Source organism: Cupressus sempervirens, chromosome 8 (genome assembly GCF_028749045.1).
Source record: "Cupressus sempervirens isolate cs-2001-9-10 chromosome 8, ASM2874904v1, whole genome shotgun sequence".
NCBI lineage: Eukaryota > Viridiplantae > Streptophyta > Pinopsida > Cupressales > Cupressaceae > Cupressus > Cupressus sempervirens.
In genome coordinates, this window is record NC_143125.1 from 371,597,903 (window position 1) to 371,615,561 (window position 17,659).

At 35.1% G+C, this 17,659-nt stretch overlaps 1 protein-coding gene across 4 annotated transcripts in view; it reads right to left on the reverse strand.

Moving 5' to 3' along the window:
- Positions 1–1,679: 1,679 nt before the first annotated feature.
- Positions 1,680–17,659, reverse strand: part of TPR8 (Tetratricopeptide repeat (TPR)-like superfamily protein) — an 83,837-nt gene continuing 67,857 nt past the window's right edge. For 2 of the 4 annotated variants that reach the window (XM_089797768.1, XM_089797767.1), the window contains exons 5-10: positions 8,498–8,567; positions 8,238–8,337; positions 3,691–3,854; positions 3,491–3,537; positions 3,242–3,289; positions 1,680–2,366 (exon numbers count right to left, since the gene is read on the reverse strand). In XM_089797768.1, coding sequence (XP_089653894.1) covers positions 2,307–2,366; positions 3,242–3,289; positions 3,491–3,537; positions 3,691–3,854; positions 8,238–8,337; positions 8,498–8,567 — 489 coding nt within the window. In that variant the 3' untranslated portion in view covers positions 1,680–2,306. Of the gene's footprint in view, positions 2,374–3,241; positions 3,290–3,490; positions 3,538–3,690; positions 3,855–8,237; positions 8,338–8,497; positions 8,568–17,659 lie in introns of all 4 variants that reach the window. The other 2 variants (XM_089797766.1, XM_089797765.1) reach the window with 1 other exon arrangement.

Genomic DNA, 17,659 nt, shown 5'->3' on the forward strand with positions numbered 1-17,659 from the left:
ATCTATCTCCATTAGCATCTAACTCCCGCTTTGACAAGTCAATGTATATAGTTGACGTCAATGCCAACAACTCTTCTTTCACTTGCCAAGCAAGTCAAGCATATAAAAGAAGCAACAATAACAAAGAAAGGTTGCATTTAGTACATATCTAATATAGAAACATTGACATGTGAGGTAATGTAGCACAAAGGTAGTCGAGAGTCACCTCCTCGGCCAAAGGAGTTCCCTACAATCATTGTGGGGCCCAAATCTTCTATTGACAATGACCGATAATGGTCACATTGGGCTTATATTATTTTTTTCAAAAAATAGTGGTGTAAACCCCTTGGATTAAGGGTGTGTATGGGTTCTCAAGCATAGGGGTCTTCAATTGAACCATGACATCATATGGGTTTGATTGAAGACTCCTACATAGGGGCCTTTGATCAAAGTTGTAAGAGTGCTTCACTCGAAGGGTCTACTTCAACCAAAGGCTTTTCTTTTGCGACCTTCCCACCCATGCTTTCCTTCATTGGGAAAAATATAACCCACTATTGTGGGAACACCCTATAATCATTCCCCGTAGAAGGTATAAGTAATCTTGAGTAACACTGTTATAAGTCCAACAAAGCATCCAACACAAAGCTAGTTTAATCTTATGTTATTATTAGGAACAACGTAGTCAACTTACATAACAAAATAATTGTCACCTCAAAGAATAGTTTATTGTAACAAAATAATGATTGGGAAGTCTAGGAACACCCACAATGCAACAATAAGTTGTGAGCCTCTATTCTAGGAGGTCTTGGGTTCAAGTCTACTCAAGCCCCATGTTGATATCGACTCCGGCCCATTACCAATTAAAAAAAATACATAGTGATATTAATTTATATACAGACATGTGGGAGTGCATGATCTATTTAATAGACATACATACGTACATACATACATACATGGAGAGAGAGAGAGAGAGAGAGAGAGAGAGAGAGAGAGAGAGCGAGAGAGAGAGAGAGAGAGAGAGAGAATAATTATGCAAATTATCAAAATGTGTGGGAGCACGTGATCTATCTATCTATCTATCTATAAATATGGAATAATTATGCAAATCATCAAAAAGATTTGTGAACACATCTTCAAGCATTTACTCACCCAAAGCTCACGAGTGTCAATGCAGTCAAAATATTGGGTGTGTAATGGTGTCCCTATTATTATAACATTTGCATAATTTTGCCTCTTGTGTTTGCAGATTAATACAAACCAAAGATGTTATGCTTAACTTGTCAAAGAATTACTTTGGATTCCAGAGTTCAATAGGGACAAAATGTCATATTTTCCAAACTTGCTGATGTCAACTCTAGCTAATCCACGATTCTCTGGACTTCCCTTTAGTATGAATATTGTTCAAAGCATGGAATTCAGAATCTACCTGAGAGAGTGAGACAACTTTACAAAATGCAATAGGTAAACTAATTTCACCAAGATGCCCATTTGGTGACATAAACTCACCACATAGTGTTTGGCATATATATATATATATATATATATATATATAAAGTTCATGTTTGCACAGAGTGTGCCAACATGAATTTATAACATAGTTTCTTTAAAAACGACGAAAATGCTTTGCCAATGGGATGAACCCAATGGATCTTCTAATGTACCATGAGCATCTGCCTTGTAATAGAGAAACAATGAGAAACTTTCTAGGAAAATCAAATTCTGAACTGAACTTGGAAATTGATTATAAGTTAAATATTTAGTAAAAGCTAAAATTTTGGCTTTTTTTACAACTCACTATGTTGAGTCACTTCACACATCATCAAATTAAGATACAATCTAATAGGACCCTGTTGCTTAAAAAATTATTCCACTTCCTTGAATGCAGGGCTTCAAAATGATGGGTTGAATGGCATGGAAGGTGACTCAATCAAATTGTTAAACCAAGAAGGAAACTATGATGCAAGTAACAATTAGTATATACTATCTTGAAGAAGGATCCGTTGAAGGAGCATCATGAGCAGCTCCCTCCTGATTATTAGATCCTGAAAACATCTGTAACACGGACTGCATAAACCCTTCCATCTGGTCTGACATCTCACCCCCTTCAAAAGCCATATTTATGTTTCCATCTACTCTTATTTCAGGTTGATCATCAACATTTCTGCTCCCAGAATCCTGATTCTCATTAGCTTCCTGGTGCTCATTGTGAGCATTTTGACCAAATTGTGCTGCCATGTTCATAAAACCTGGAATCATGTTTACCACTTCTGGGGGAAGTGATACATTGAAAGGCATTGAAGTGAATCCTGCACTACGAGTTTCTGTTCTCATGCCAGGCATTCCTGTCCCAGTCCCTTGTGCACTTGTTTGATTTTGTTCTCCTGGTCCTGAACTCTACAATGAAGTTGCATAATAATTTCAACAGAAAATAAATAAGGAACTATAATTGCTACTGAACTGATCTAGTTCAAAAAAAAAAACTCTAGCAGTTGGATAAAAGCACAAATTAGCACTAATCATTCAATGCAAACTATACAGTAAGGAATCTCCTTTTATTCCCTTTGAAGAACATCCAATTGGTCATAACTGCTTCTGGATTAAAAAATGTCATAGTTTTATTCATCAACGTAGACCCCAGGATCCATCCTCTCTCTGTCTCTAATAGCACACTATCATCCTAATGATGGATCACAGAGTGCGATCCAAAACATAATTAAAAAGCTATCAGTTTGATCCAAAAGCACTTATGACCAATTTCATGCACTCTGGAAATATGTGATCTTTAGTGACCAACTATTCGAGCCATAAATATGTCAAGCTAATAATGATAAGTAAATCTACAAAAAGCAATCAGACTACCCAATATATACATGCATGGACACACCCACATGTACATACATGCATATAGCATACCCAGACCATTCTACTCCAGTATATCCTTTGCTGGGGTATCTTATTTATCCTGGACCCATCTGCATTGATCATGTTTTGCTCAACTACAATAACTGAAAAAGACTCAACAAATAGATAAAGTGATTTGTGCCAACTGTGATACAACACAACTGTTACCCAGGTATGGTCCAAAGATTGTATCAGTGCTTCTAAATGGTATACATTCTTCTTACTGATGAAGAATCAGACTGGATAACATGAATTTAAATGAGAAATGTACTCACTCGCCAAACATAAAATCCTTTGAACATTCTTTAAGCTAGCTTGAATAGTTAGTAACAAGTCTCTCAAGGAAACATGAACCACCTACCTGACCATTTTCTCGTCTCTGAAGCTCTTCCAATTTTTCATTTGCTACCTATGAAATTAACAGCAATGGATTCGTAGAATAAGCTTCATACTCTAGCAAAAACAAAAGTAACCAAGTATTGCATGGCTTTTCAAAATTTTGGATGAAAAGATCTTAATCAATATCAAGAAAATGGTGTTCTCTCTGAGTTTCCTCTAAATCAAACAATTAAACAAGCAACCATTAAGAACGAGAGAACAAAAAACAAACCCGAATATTCTCTTTGACAGAAGTGTTTTGTGGATCCAATTCCAAAGCTGCATCACAAACCAATCCATGTGAATAAAGACCAAATACAGGTATTATTACTAATATGAGTAATTTCAAAGATAAGTGTATATAAGAAACAGAAAAGACCAAGTATTCACAATAATAACTTTAACCTTATAATAACATAAAATCTAACAAACCTTTCTTAAAACCCTTCTGGATAGCATCCTGATATTTTCCCTGTGCATAATATACCAAACCTAAACGGCTATAAGCTTTACTGTAGCATGGGTCTAGCTGAATAGATTTGTAACAGTCTTCTATAGCTTCAATATATTTGCCAACCTGAGTATGAGCAGCTGCCCTAGAGAAGGAAACAAACTAATTGATAAGAATTTTGAACCAGTAATTGCATTCTTACATGTATAACATGTAAACAGAAATCCAGAGGAAACCATTCAAATGGAACTTCCAAATATTACCACTTCGCTGATTAACCGTATCTTTCACATGGTCCCTAACAGAAATGTCTCTATATAGTCTACATGTTACAGGAGACAATGCACTATAAAAGTAATAGAAAGTAACAGAAAAATAAATGGTATAAGAAATCTGTTTTTTTTTAGAGACCCTCCAAAAAATCCAATTTGGTACAAAGGCTTGAACAGAGGACCCATGAGTTTAAATAAAACGAGAAATTCATTTCTTGAGTCATCTAAGACCACTGTTTATTTAATTTCAGGAGACAACCATCTTAAGGCATCCTGAAGGGACATCTACAGTGTCAGATCAATATGGTCAGGCATCCAAACTTGACAAGAGGTTAAGATAAACTAAAAATGCACAATTCCAGAAAACAAATGGAAATTCCAGATCAAAAAAAATTATACATGTACCACATGTAAAATTTCAATAAATGGCCTGAGCAATTACCATATTGTGTTGTTTAAATCTATCTGCAAATTCTACTTTTTACCTTGTAATTTTGTAAATAGATATATTAACACTATTTGGAGCGGACAAATGTCAGAATAAAGGGTTACAAGCACGGCTGACACCTAAGTCACAAGGTTCAAATTCGAAATCAAGATCGTTCATCATAAAATTCAAATGAAATTGGACAAGGTTAAGAATTCGGAAAAACAATTGGACTAAAAATTTTAGTTATATATATTTATGTATTTTTAAATATTAGTAATATAACCACAAAATTGTCAAAACAGTTTAACACTGCTAAAACAATTTAACTAAATAACTCAATATCAGTTTAAAATAAAATACTATCATATTAAATAACAATATTATATTAAATATCATAAAATTGGGATGAAGTTTGGAAACAGTAAAAATAAGCTGAAATCCGAATCTCATAGGTGAAATTCACTGAATTTTGTGACTAATAGGCTGACACATTTGTAAAAGAACAAAATAAAACAGGACTAACAAAATGTCAAAAATATTCAAGCTAAAAGAGTAGAAATCCTTCTAAGAAAATATTTCCAAACATGTGGAGCTTCATTTAGAAATGTTTGTTTAGAGTTGACTAAGATTAGACCTTGTTTGATTTAACATTGACCCACTCTTCAATAGAATGAGATTTTTGTGCATATGACATCAATAACAAGAAAGTAATTACTTGGAGGTCTATTGGTCTCCAATATGAAATATCATTCACAGAGTAGTCATTTCAGTTCCCAACATTGATTGATGGTGGGTCAAAGTTGCCTCACCTGTGAAATAAGATATGTCAGTTCTTAAATCTTAGATTCTGCATGCCTTTTGTGTATAGCTTTTGATAGCTCTTGACAACAGCCTTAATCATACAAGAGCCATGTAAATATTATCAGAACATTGTTGTTTAAATGGTAAATATGATTTCAGTGATCTATTATTGTTTAATGTATCCAATGTCACAGCATTTTTAATTGGTAAAGTATCTCCTTTCAAGATTTTCATATAGGTCCTAGATTGGTACATGACTTGTGGAAGAGACACCAAATGTTTAAACAAACCTGAACAATAGATATGTTACAGAAATTTGCTTGATCATGCTACTGACAACTTCATTTACTCACAGAAAATAAGCAGAACCATTTTCCTCTTTCTACATCCTGAGACTTTCAAAATGTCTTCTATGAGTCTGAAGCTTTGCCTTCTTAACCTTGTCATCTCCTTCATATGTTTTCTGAAGTTTGTCCCAAATCTTATGAACTGTATCACAATGGCTGATAACCCACATAAGATTGTGTCCATAGCTTTTGCATTACTTTCAAAATTCGTCTTCCCATCAGCATCTGTTGGAGGAGTTGGAGGAATTGTGTAACCAGTTCTCACAATATTTCAAAGTTTATTCAAACATCAAACCAAGAGAGCTTAGATAAATATGCATTCAAACACTCTAGAATGCATAATTGAAGCCATTGAATAAAGGTTCTCTGCTCGTAGCCAGACCTTCACGAGAACCCATGTGTGTTATTAGAATTTAGAATCAACCTCCAAGTGTTTAAGCTCTTTCTCTAAAGGCACCTAAGGGAGGTGAATCAAAATTTCAAAACTTCTAACTGCATGAATCCACATAAAACATAAAGAGAGCAACGATAAAGATGCATGCACCAAATTTCTTGTGGAATACCCTTACAAGTAAAACACTGCAACATTCAATAGCTTTTCATTGATAAGATAGGAACCTGGATTATAAATGTGAACTCAAATCCACAAAGAGCACCAAACCTCTTTGAAGCACCAACTCTAGTCAACTGATGCACTGACCCCAGTTCAAGAACGAACTCAAAAACACCGAAACTTTCACCATACACTCTGTATCATATTCTATCAATAACGTTCCATCCTCAGATAACATACTAGCCTTAAATAAAATACTTGACTAATGCTGACTCAGAAAAGTTGCTCTAGAGTCTATGCACACTGCTTACAATAGCAAGGAATCACCAACTCAAAACAACATAACCCACTTCAGAATAACACAGCCTCCTTAAATTCAATACACAGCTCCTTCAATCCACCTAAAAACACATCACAGCATAAACACAAAAATATTTTTATTTTGAAACTGCATTAAATTTTGATAAGCCGGAACCTGCATTTTTTAACCAAAATATTCACTGCCCAGTTATGCCTGAAATGACCATTGTTGCGCACTAAAACCATACACTGCCCTCAGAATTTTTTTCGAAAAATACTCAATAGAGACTACATTCAAATTCAAGAAGACAGAAAATGTTGACCCAAAATAGTCTGACCCCTTTTTTGATACATCTTTCTCTTTTGCATCAAACACTTCCTCACACACTTTCAAACCATGATCCAGAAACACCTAGCTATGCTGCTATGTAGGAAAAAAGGACTACTCAATTAAAATGACGAAATAAAATGAGGTCTTACAAACGGCACTGCTTTATTTCACAAAAAAGGACTCATTTACTAATCTACTCCATGCATGGTACTACTTTATTTCTGTTCAAAACTCAAACAGCATAATGTTTTCATGCTAGACTTCACCATCCAACCAAATCAGGCTACCTCTATGATTCAAACCTCCTAAAACATGTGTGGCCTACATTTGTTCACATGCCAGCCTCATAATTTTTGGCACATCACTCCACTCACTAGGAAATGACACAGCACTTATTTTTTAATTTGCCAATAAAATTATTCCCACAAGACAGCACCCAACTTCAACTGAGATGCACGACTACCATTCCAATATATAACTCTGAACCAAACTACATAAAAAACGTTACAAATAGAAACTGAGGCAGCTGCACCAAAATTAGAATAAATGAATAAATGCTCAATGCCTTAAAAAGAAACTCACTTCTTTTTTATTGCTACACTTCATATGTAGTCACACCTTTTGGAAAATGCTGACAAGGAATAACATCCAACTTGGCAAGAAAGAGGACAGCCAGGCAGCTGACAAGCTGCTGAAGTAGACACACAACCAGCTTAACCGCCCCAAGAAATTTCTTTTATTATTCAGAATAATCCTCCAGAATTTATATGACCTTGATCATCAGAGGTTCATATGTATTCGCACCTTTTGGAAAACACTGACAAGGCATAACGTCTAACTTGGCAAGGATGAGGACAAGCTGCTGAAGTAGACACAACCAGCATAAGCAGCTCAAACAAATTCTTTAATATTTAGAATAATCCTCTAGAAGACCTTGCTCATCGACCTTTGATGTCAATGACGACATATAATCTTGGTGTGGGTGAGGTTTAAAGATGGCACTCTTGAACATGTACTGCATATCTAGATTCTATTTTTAATTGCACATTTATGTTATACAACATACACAGGATTGATGAAATAGGCATTTCAAAGTACAAGAGATTTGGAGAGAAATAAATCCAGGATTCATTGGTGCCAATAAAATTTAATAAGAGAAAATGAAGAGTTAAGCTGCTTTGTCTTTATAGCAGTCACCAAAGGTTAAACATGATATATGAAGACTTGAAGTTATGAACTATATTATAGACAGATCCACACTCACAAAAAGTTGGTAATGTAGTATCATCTGGACTACTGGCACGTAAAAAGTTAAATTCTGATGAAAACTAGAATCATTTCAATCAAATAATATCATCATATACAAATTTTTTAAAAAAGTCAACCTCTTAAGAAATTAAAACTTCACCTATAAAATGCAAATATAGGAAACATCATGATGCCAGATCAAAATACAAAGAAATATAAAGTCCCTTTTCAAATGAATATGCATACCTGTTACAATAATATACAGCATTATCTCCAGACAAAGATATGGCCAGTGTATAAAGATCAATTGCCTCGTAATATCTTTTTGAAGACATGGCAGAATTACCTGCACAATAGCCAAGCGTTGGAATGAAAAATAGCTAATGTTAGGAATAATATCAAATAGTATAATTAAAATGACTTTATTCATTAAAAAATGAACAAGAATAATGCAATATTATCTAAATTTGTAAATTCCAAAGCTAGCATATGCATATCCAGTTAACCTTGGACTTTAAAAGCTTCTGCAAGAACTTTCTGGCCTGTTCCGAAAGCTGTACCTGCTTTATTCATCTCCTGTTTCATATATAGGGACACAAACAATATATAAATATAAGAGTAGATGACATCAAAACTCAAGTTTAGACACTGTATCAAGTTCAAAATCGATATTCAATCTTCAAAGTTCATTTATGCAATTATAACAGATTTCACTGTTTTCAAATGCAACAAAAGGCCCCAAGCCTACAAAGTTGCTCGTCCTAATGAATATTTTAGAACCACATTGTGTGGTTAGAAATTGATACAAGTCCTCAACTTAGGTGTGTGTAATTTTATCCAAAACCTAATGTTTGAACAGCAGTTTTATGTCTCTAAAGATGCCAAATGTCATTATTGTTAGAAAGATTTCTACATGAATATCAAAATGCGTGCAAAAATAAAATCTTCTGAAAGTGAGACATTAAAATAAGAATCTCTTCTCCTTTGAAACGAATTATATTGTCTCTATTTCTATGTTGATGCAATAGTAATCTCCACATTATTTTTATTTTACTTCAGTTCTTTTCTAGATAAATAGTCCCAGAATTTTTTTATTTTTTAAAGAGAATAATGGTGTTGAGAGTTCCATGTGTACCTTAACTGTGTTAGTGTTCTCATTTGTCCCTCTGAAGACAACACCAAACAGAACACAGCATGTGAGGAAAACCCTTTACCAAATTATAAGGAAAAGCTCCCTTGTATCAAAATCATCATGACCGAAGCCGACCTTTAACCCTAGGCAATATAATTAATAGAATACCAACCAGATAAAGAATGTTTTATATGTCTCTATTCTAGCCGATTCCTCATAGTGACCCTTTCCTCCAAAAACATTCTTTATATTATAAAGTTAAGTTGCTTATGCTGGCCAACTCTCAATGTGTTGAAAACATATTTCATAATGAGGGTGACTTCACTATTATTTAGTAAAACAAGAGACATATTTATCACACGTCTTCAATCATCACCCACAAAAAAAAAAACTTTACATACTACTTTTTGTTGCAAGTAAACTGTTAAGATGTAATAGAATGAAAGAACCACCAATTGGTTAAGTTATTTTTATCCCAGGAAGACACTAAAGCATAATCTCTCCATAGTCTACCAAAATTCCCACATCACTCTAAGCACAGAGCTTCTTATAAAATTATTCATACTGCCATTTTGAACATTCTTTTTTTAAACTCATGACAGTAATAACACTTGAATTTGTGTTTGCATTAGGAATCGAAAATCGAAGTCTTCTTCACTTTGCCCTTATTTTGTGCAGCTAGTAATCTCTTAGTTTGTCCAAAACTGAACTCAATCATTTACATCTCTCCATACATTGTACAATAAATATGAACTAATTTTGTCAAAGGTGAGAATATAAGTCACTACCAATAGATGCAGACTCCATAAAAGTTTCAAAAAACAGTTGCAAACTATTGATCTCCTAGGTCTTACATCTTAAAAAGGCACTTTAACAATGACCCAACCCCACCCAACTTTGTCGAAAACAACAAATATTGCAACTATAGAATTCTACCTTTTTACAAAAGCTTGATACTTGTTTTTGAGATATTATCACAAATCTCCAATAGACGCGGCATTTTAAACTGTTGGGTTCATTTATGATTATTACCAAACTCTACAAGATATGAAGCTGTTATATTTTCTAGTTAAACATTGAAGGTCGATAGTTGATCTCTTAGATCTTTCATCCTGAAAAGATTCTCTAACAATAACCCAACCCCAAAACGGAAAAAACTTCAAATTTAAAGTTCTACCTTTTCACAAGAGTTTGATGCTTCTTTTTAAGATTTTCTCAAAAACACCAGCAGAAGTAGCATTCTAAACTTTTGGATTTTTTTATATAGTTTGAGAAATATTCTACCACAATTACTATAATCAACAAACATGATCATTTTCAGACATCAAATATTAAAGTTTTCGCCTAAATCTTTTGGACTTCAAGTAAAACAAGATTACAAATGCCCATGACTGCAAGGCCTGTGGTTTACAGGAAAAGTTCAGACCTTGCTAGAAAATGCAGACTAATTACAACGTCTTCTTAATAATGGAAGAATGTTAGACTGACTTTTTAAGTATTTACATTTATAGGTATTTATTGCCCAAAAAACTCAGTTTATACCTTTCTGTACCATTTTTGTAGAGCCAGATGTACATCTGTACAACCTGTGTAATTTTCTGATTTTTGCCCTTAGATTGCATAGCAATCATTCCTTCCTGTGCACCAATCTTCTGTCAACTCCCTTTTGATAGCCATTTGATAGTGTTTGCAACAATTTACCCTTCATGCAGTCAGCCCATTAACAGGCAGTCAGCAATCATCTGTACAACCTGCTTTATGTAATTTTCTGTATTTTGCCCTTAGATTGCATAGCAATTATTCCTGCCTGTTCACAGATCTTTTGTCATGTAGATGGGCGTTTTATGACCACAGCTACACAAAATATGCCAACAAACACTCTTCTCTTGAACAAAGGCCCCTCTTATACTAAGATTGCAAAGATTATAAGGTGACTCCAAGGCTTCTACTGCAAACATGTGACTTTGTGATGGATATGAGTTCCTTTGGCTTGATGTATTTTGGTCATCTAAGGGTTCTTACCTAACTTCTTTCAAGCCGATTTTGACAATTCTGGCTTTGGAGCTATTCAAATGATTTGGCAATGAAGAGTATCTCAAAGTGTTTCACGAAATGTACTGAAAAATAATAAGGGTAAGCTTGAGAGATCCTATTCTAATCCTAACAATTATGGAAGACAACGGTTGCTCAAGTGAAATCTACCATACTTGGCTTCACCAAATCAACTAAATAAATGAGGAACAATCTTAATGGTTATGCTTAGAGTTTTCACACCACAAATAAACACCATCAGAGGAATAATGCACATTCAATGGTCAAAGTTAAGCATCCACACAAAAGGCTTAGACCAACTATACACTGCACAAAGAAATCATCTAATTGCAAAAGGTACGAGCAAACAATTTCACCATAATTGATATTATCAATTTCATTCACCTAATTACTTGAAAGAGAATCTAATATATGTGAGCAACAAGAAACCATGCAAAGTCCCAAAAAAATGGAAATAATCACCAAACTTTAATGGGTCTTTTAGTCTAGTAGCTTATAGCGTTTATTTCCCAAATTTCACTCTGTTACAAATGTGGGGGTGAACCCCTTGTATAAGTTTCAGATTACAATGAACAGACCAGAACAAAACAAAATCAAGGGCTTATATTTTTCACATTAGCCCTAATTAGGTTTTGGCCAAGAGAGATTCTTTGCCATAAATTTGTCACATCCCTTCGGAATGCTTTAATTAAACAACGGTTACATAATTGTGCCCTAGATGATTTCTGGTTTTAAATTAAACAATGGTTTGTATAATTGTGCCCCAGAAAATTTCCAATTTTAAAGTAAACAATGGGTTGTATAATTAAACCCTAGATGGTTTCTAGTTTTAATTATACAATGGGATTGAATTATATCGTGTATAATGATAATTGCTTAATTTCTATTTAAAGTCCATTGGATTTTATTGGTTAATGAGGGTTCGAGTGATCCATCATATCTAGAATAGATGTAATGGTTATGTTGCATTAAGTATATTTGATGAGGTTTTGATGCCATGACAAGTGGATACAAGATCGACTCGGCCGCCAAGAAAAGAGGGGAAGATATCATCAAGAAAAAGGGAAAAGATATAGTTAACGTCAATGAGGGACTGAATTGCAGAGGATGGGTGAGTACTGACTAGAACCCTCCAGTGCTTCCTTATTGACCTAAGTCCCTAGTAGGATTTTGAAAGGAATGTGTTCACCTTCCCCTTAACTCAACTTGGTGACAATCATGGAGTCATTTGATGGCAATGCCACTGACTTGCACCACATAGGACTATGTAACCTTGGCACATATGTTGATGTCTTCATGTCAACATGTGTGTGCACGCGCGCGTGCGTGCCTGCATGCGTGTGTGTGTGTTTGCAAGACACGGTGCATATGTATGTAGGTATAGTCAAGGTAAAAATATGCAGCAAATAAAAATGTTAAAATATGACTACATATATGTTCATGTGAATCTAGGTATTAGTATTCGAAGGGATTCGGAATATTTTAACATTAAAATTATACATTGTTAATATTAAGCAAATAATTTTAATATAAATTATCAATCGTAAATTTATGTAATAAATCATTATTTTGTAGATGCTTAATTAACACATAATTTAAGGAAACGTATGTTAATCTAATATTTAATAAATTAAATGACAATGGTGTAAGCAACTGCGACTAGAATTCCTTGGTCAGTCATCATTGTGGTTATAAACTTTGGGTTTTGAATTTGTATGGGAAGCAGAGAAAGGGAGCAGCTGGGTGGAAATTTATCGGCGTTCCTAAACATTTGAAATCCCATTCAATCTATCTTTATTTATTGGGAAATTTGAACCTTAGAAAAATGAATTCCTAGACAAATATGATGGGAGATGATATATCATGCCAAATCATCACACGATGGGGATATGCTTTGTAGAGGTATTTGGAACGGTTTGAAGGGGATTTTTTAGGTATTATCATTCTTGAGTTTTGATTTTGGTCTAGGTGCAAGAGAAAAAGAAACAGAGGAAGCATTCTTTTTGCAGTTTTGTTTCAGCTCATAACAGTATTAACAGGAAGTTTGCAGCAAAGCTAACACAAATCAAGTTGATTATCTTCATCCCTTAACTCCAGGCATGCTGTTGACATACTCTCCAAGTGTGGGATACTCTCATTCTAGTAGATATGTGTGTCTTCCCCTACTTGATCCATGCACTATATCCTACCAAGGATAGCTAGAGTTATTTCATATATTTGAGTCAAAGCTTTAACAATTTTTTATAGAACATCATGAATGTTTTCACGGATTCTATTGTGCCTTGGGCAATCTTCCATATCTCTTCAATACCATCTATTGATTTCTTTGGAAGAGACGTGGGGGGAACAAATGCTTAATCTTCTTGTCTGACAGGATTTATTAGACATTGCAAATACCGACACAGTGCCTTGTTCTCACTTTCCAATTATTTGTATTTGTCCTCCATCTTCATCCATTATTTCAATGTTGGGTAGAGTAATCAAATTCATCCATTACCTATGTCTTGGTCGTGTGCCCTAAGTCGATTGTAGACACAACATACTCTTCTAGAATAATCTCATTTTTGGCCTAGTCAACCTTTGACACTGCTACATGTGTAGTTCTCAATACCGACTCATCCCTAGCAACCTTGGAGAATTTATTTGTCTAGCCTTCGTCTGCTGGTTTGTTGAATCGGCCCATAAATTCCTATAATTCGCAGAATTGATCTTTTCTTCAAGATCTTTCACATCCTTTCCCTAAACCATTTTGGACTAGCTAATTATTGATCATACACTTTTAGCTACCCTGGCATTGTCTCTTCCGAACACTCCTCTTGGATTGGAATATTTGGCTCTACTAACTCTTTATCTAACACTCTCGATATATTCCAGAAACTAGAGATCTGTTTCTGCAAGAGGCCCTTGTTGTTAATTCTTTTGTTGACTAACATCATGGAAAGCATTGATACTTTGCGTATCGTGTACTAGTAAACTTATTTAGTCTTGTGACCATCTTCTTTTGTTGGTTCCAATCTTTTCTCCTATTTAACATCAAAATTCATATGCACTTGAGGAATTGGTGGCTGACGATGGTGCTAGCCCTGGTATGTCTTTTCTCTGAAGGCCTTCGATTAGCAAATTTGGCCTTTTCTTTGGTTGCTCATCCTAGATGATGCTTTTCCCTTTCCCATATTCTTCCTTTCTAGTGCATCTTCTTCTTATGCTCCAACTTCTAATGATCATTTAGCTCTACCATCAACTCTTGATCTCCCATCAGAACATAAGTCAAAAGAACATTATGTATCTTCAATTTGTTGACTTGACATTCAATCCACCACCTCATGAATTTTGTGACTGGCTTGGATAACATTAGATCTCTTCCTACAAGTCCAATCCAATCAAGTGGTTAAGTGGTATTATTCTCTCCTCAAACTTAGCCTGTATTACATTCAAATCTTCCTCCACTTGATCTAGTACTAGATAGATCCTATAGATATTCTGATCATTGAAAGTGGTAACCTAGAATACATTCTTTTCCTAAATTTATATTCATCTTTAAGTATTGCCCCAATAGTCTTCCAAATGCATTTTATTCCTATAATTTTATGAACCACCATTCTTATTCTATTATAAGGATCAAAAGTTGGCCATTTTGTATGAAGTGATAGATGATAGAATTGCAAATCCTCTACTGACATTTCAGCTACTGGCAATGATGAGCAGACCTCGTCAAAAGTTCCCATGATGATTAAGAATTCAATTCCACCTTTCACCTTCTTTTGGATTTTGTCATATGTTGTCAACCACCTCGTGACTTCGCACAACACTATTTTGTCTATTTTGTGAGTTGGATTATCTTTTTAGTCTATAAGGATGAGAAAAGAACCTTTAAAGCCAGACACAAGTGAATGTAGGGAATTGGATAAAACAAGAACCATACTTCTTTGCCAACTTCATTGCTTCCTTTGACAACCTCGTGTGAAAGACACCCTGAAGAGATCTGACAATAGTCATGGCAAAGACATCATTGGCTCTTAGGTAATTAGGCACATTATACAAGTACAATTGAGGATAACACTTGTGCACCTTTAACTAGTTTGGACCACATCCTATGGCTCCTCGGCATCTCAGTCCTTCATATTTGCTTATCCTTGCCAACATGTATACAACATAGGATCTCATATAAAAAGTTGTATAAAAAGCTCTAGATTGCTCCAAACTCCTAAATTGCTCATCAAGTTGTCACTAATCATTCTCGACTTGTCCACAGCCTTAACTCCATCTGTAACTTCTTCAACAAAATACCACATCCATGGCTCAAAGATTCAAGTCCCATGATTCTACTCAATAACATCACCATTTCACTTATCTCATCCTAAGATCCAACTAGGCAATCAACTTGGGCATTTTGTTATAATGAGCCTTAGGCTTCTACAACCACTTGTGGTTGGTGACTTTTGCACAACTGTCAATTCCAACATTATAAACTCGCAATGCCCTCTCTTTTTGTATGTACACTATTGACTGATATATTGGAATTCCAAAAGCCTCAACAATTGCTTGTGGACTCTAGAGTGAAACATGCCAACAACTTTTCATCTAAAGCCCAAATCACCCTTTACTCTAAAGTATAATGCTTTGCACATTCTACAATCAAATTGGGACACTAGATGTTAGGAAGGAAGCTAGCTGCCACCACAATTTTTCTTTAGGTTCTTTTCTTGGTCAGGAATGTTGGACTCATCAATATTGAGGCCTCTTCGACTTGTGTCACCAACCTTCCATTTCAACACTATCTTCGATTTTAAAAGAAATCCCTTCAGCTCATTGATGAGAGTTTGTCTTGACAAGCTTGATCCTCTGGATTCTGCAATCTTCTTCTTGCAAGAATGACTTCTTCACCTTCTTCTTCACATTCAGATTTTAATAAAGGAAAGAATCACATAAGAAAAGATCAAGCTTTCATTGCTACTTCAAGTCATGATTCAAGTGGATGGCTTCTAGATTCAGGGGTTTCACATCATATGGCATCTTCACAATCTATGTTTTCATCATTTGATCCTTGTCATACTCCACCTATTTTGATGGGCAATCGTACTTATATGAATGTGATTAGAAAACAAAACATTGACATGGGAGAGGCATACTTCAAAGATGTGTTGTGCGTACCTCACCTAAGTCATAATATTCTTTCCATCTTAAAACTTACGAATGAGACCACAAGGAGTACTGTGGAATTCACACCTGATTCTGTTTTTATCAGAGACTTTGACACTAGAGAGGTCATTTCTACAGGGGTGGTTTATCATGCATCTCAGCTATACTACTTTGCAGACTTTATTCATGATGATAGTGATTCTTCAGCAGAATTTGATCACACTTCTAGTGATTTTTTAGATTTTGAGGAGAACTTTGGTTACTTGAACTTGGGTATGCTCACATGTGATCAAGTTCTTGAGCCATTCATTTATGCTCCTATTGCATCTTTGTTGCTCCAGATGATGCTTGTATTCACATAGCCATGGATTTGAGTAATTCAGTGTAGCTAGATACTCCTTGTCTTCCAAACTTAGTTCCATGGGATGACTACTTGACAAACATTCCAAGTTTGTTTGTGGAGTCCTATATTGCAGATTTGGGAGAAACTATTGATGACATTCATCTCCTCTTTGGTGAAGATGTCCATTCTTCAGTTGTTGCGAGGGAGCATGTTGGCCCTCATCTTCATTCTCTACTTGATCAGTATTTCAAGGTTGATATGATGGTAGATCTTTTGATACTGTAGTTGGACGAAGTCACTTTCTCTTCAAAGGAGACACTTGACTCTTTGATACATGTTCTACACCCATCCTTAGTTGGCCCTGATTTGTCTTTTTCAGAAAAGTGGTATTGTACGCATGATTTGGAGGAGGCACCTTTCAATATTGACATGGGGACACTTGAGCAGGTTTCAAAGATTCTATTCATTTTGAGGATTTTTCCTATAGATGGGGGAGGCTCCATTGGTGCACCTTTGGTTTAATTTCTTCCTAAGGGGAGGAATGTTGTTATACACTCATGAAGCAATTTCTACATCGAGCCTAGAGCCTCTACCATAGGTGTACACTCTACATTGAAGGGGGGCTACTTGGTCTCTCTTCAACTTCTTCTCTCCTATATGGAGATTCTCTATTGTATATGCATGATGTATGTCATAATGGGGGAGGAGGGTCTTAATTACTCCATCCATCCATTGCATCTTGCTTTTCTTTTCATCTCTCTTTTTGAAGGAGGGTTTTTTCCATGCAGTTTTCCCTCTTTCTCCGCTTTATGAGAGATTGCATTGGTTTGCTTTTGCATTCTATGCATGGGTACCTAACATGGCATCATGCATTTTCATATAGCTTTTGTAAGCTTAAGTGCATTCCCCTAAGTTGCACTAAAGGGGGGTGTTGGAGTAATTAAATATTACTAATTAAACTTTACTTAAGTTTACTTAGGATAACGCATTTTCATATTAGTT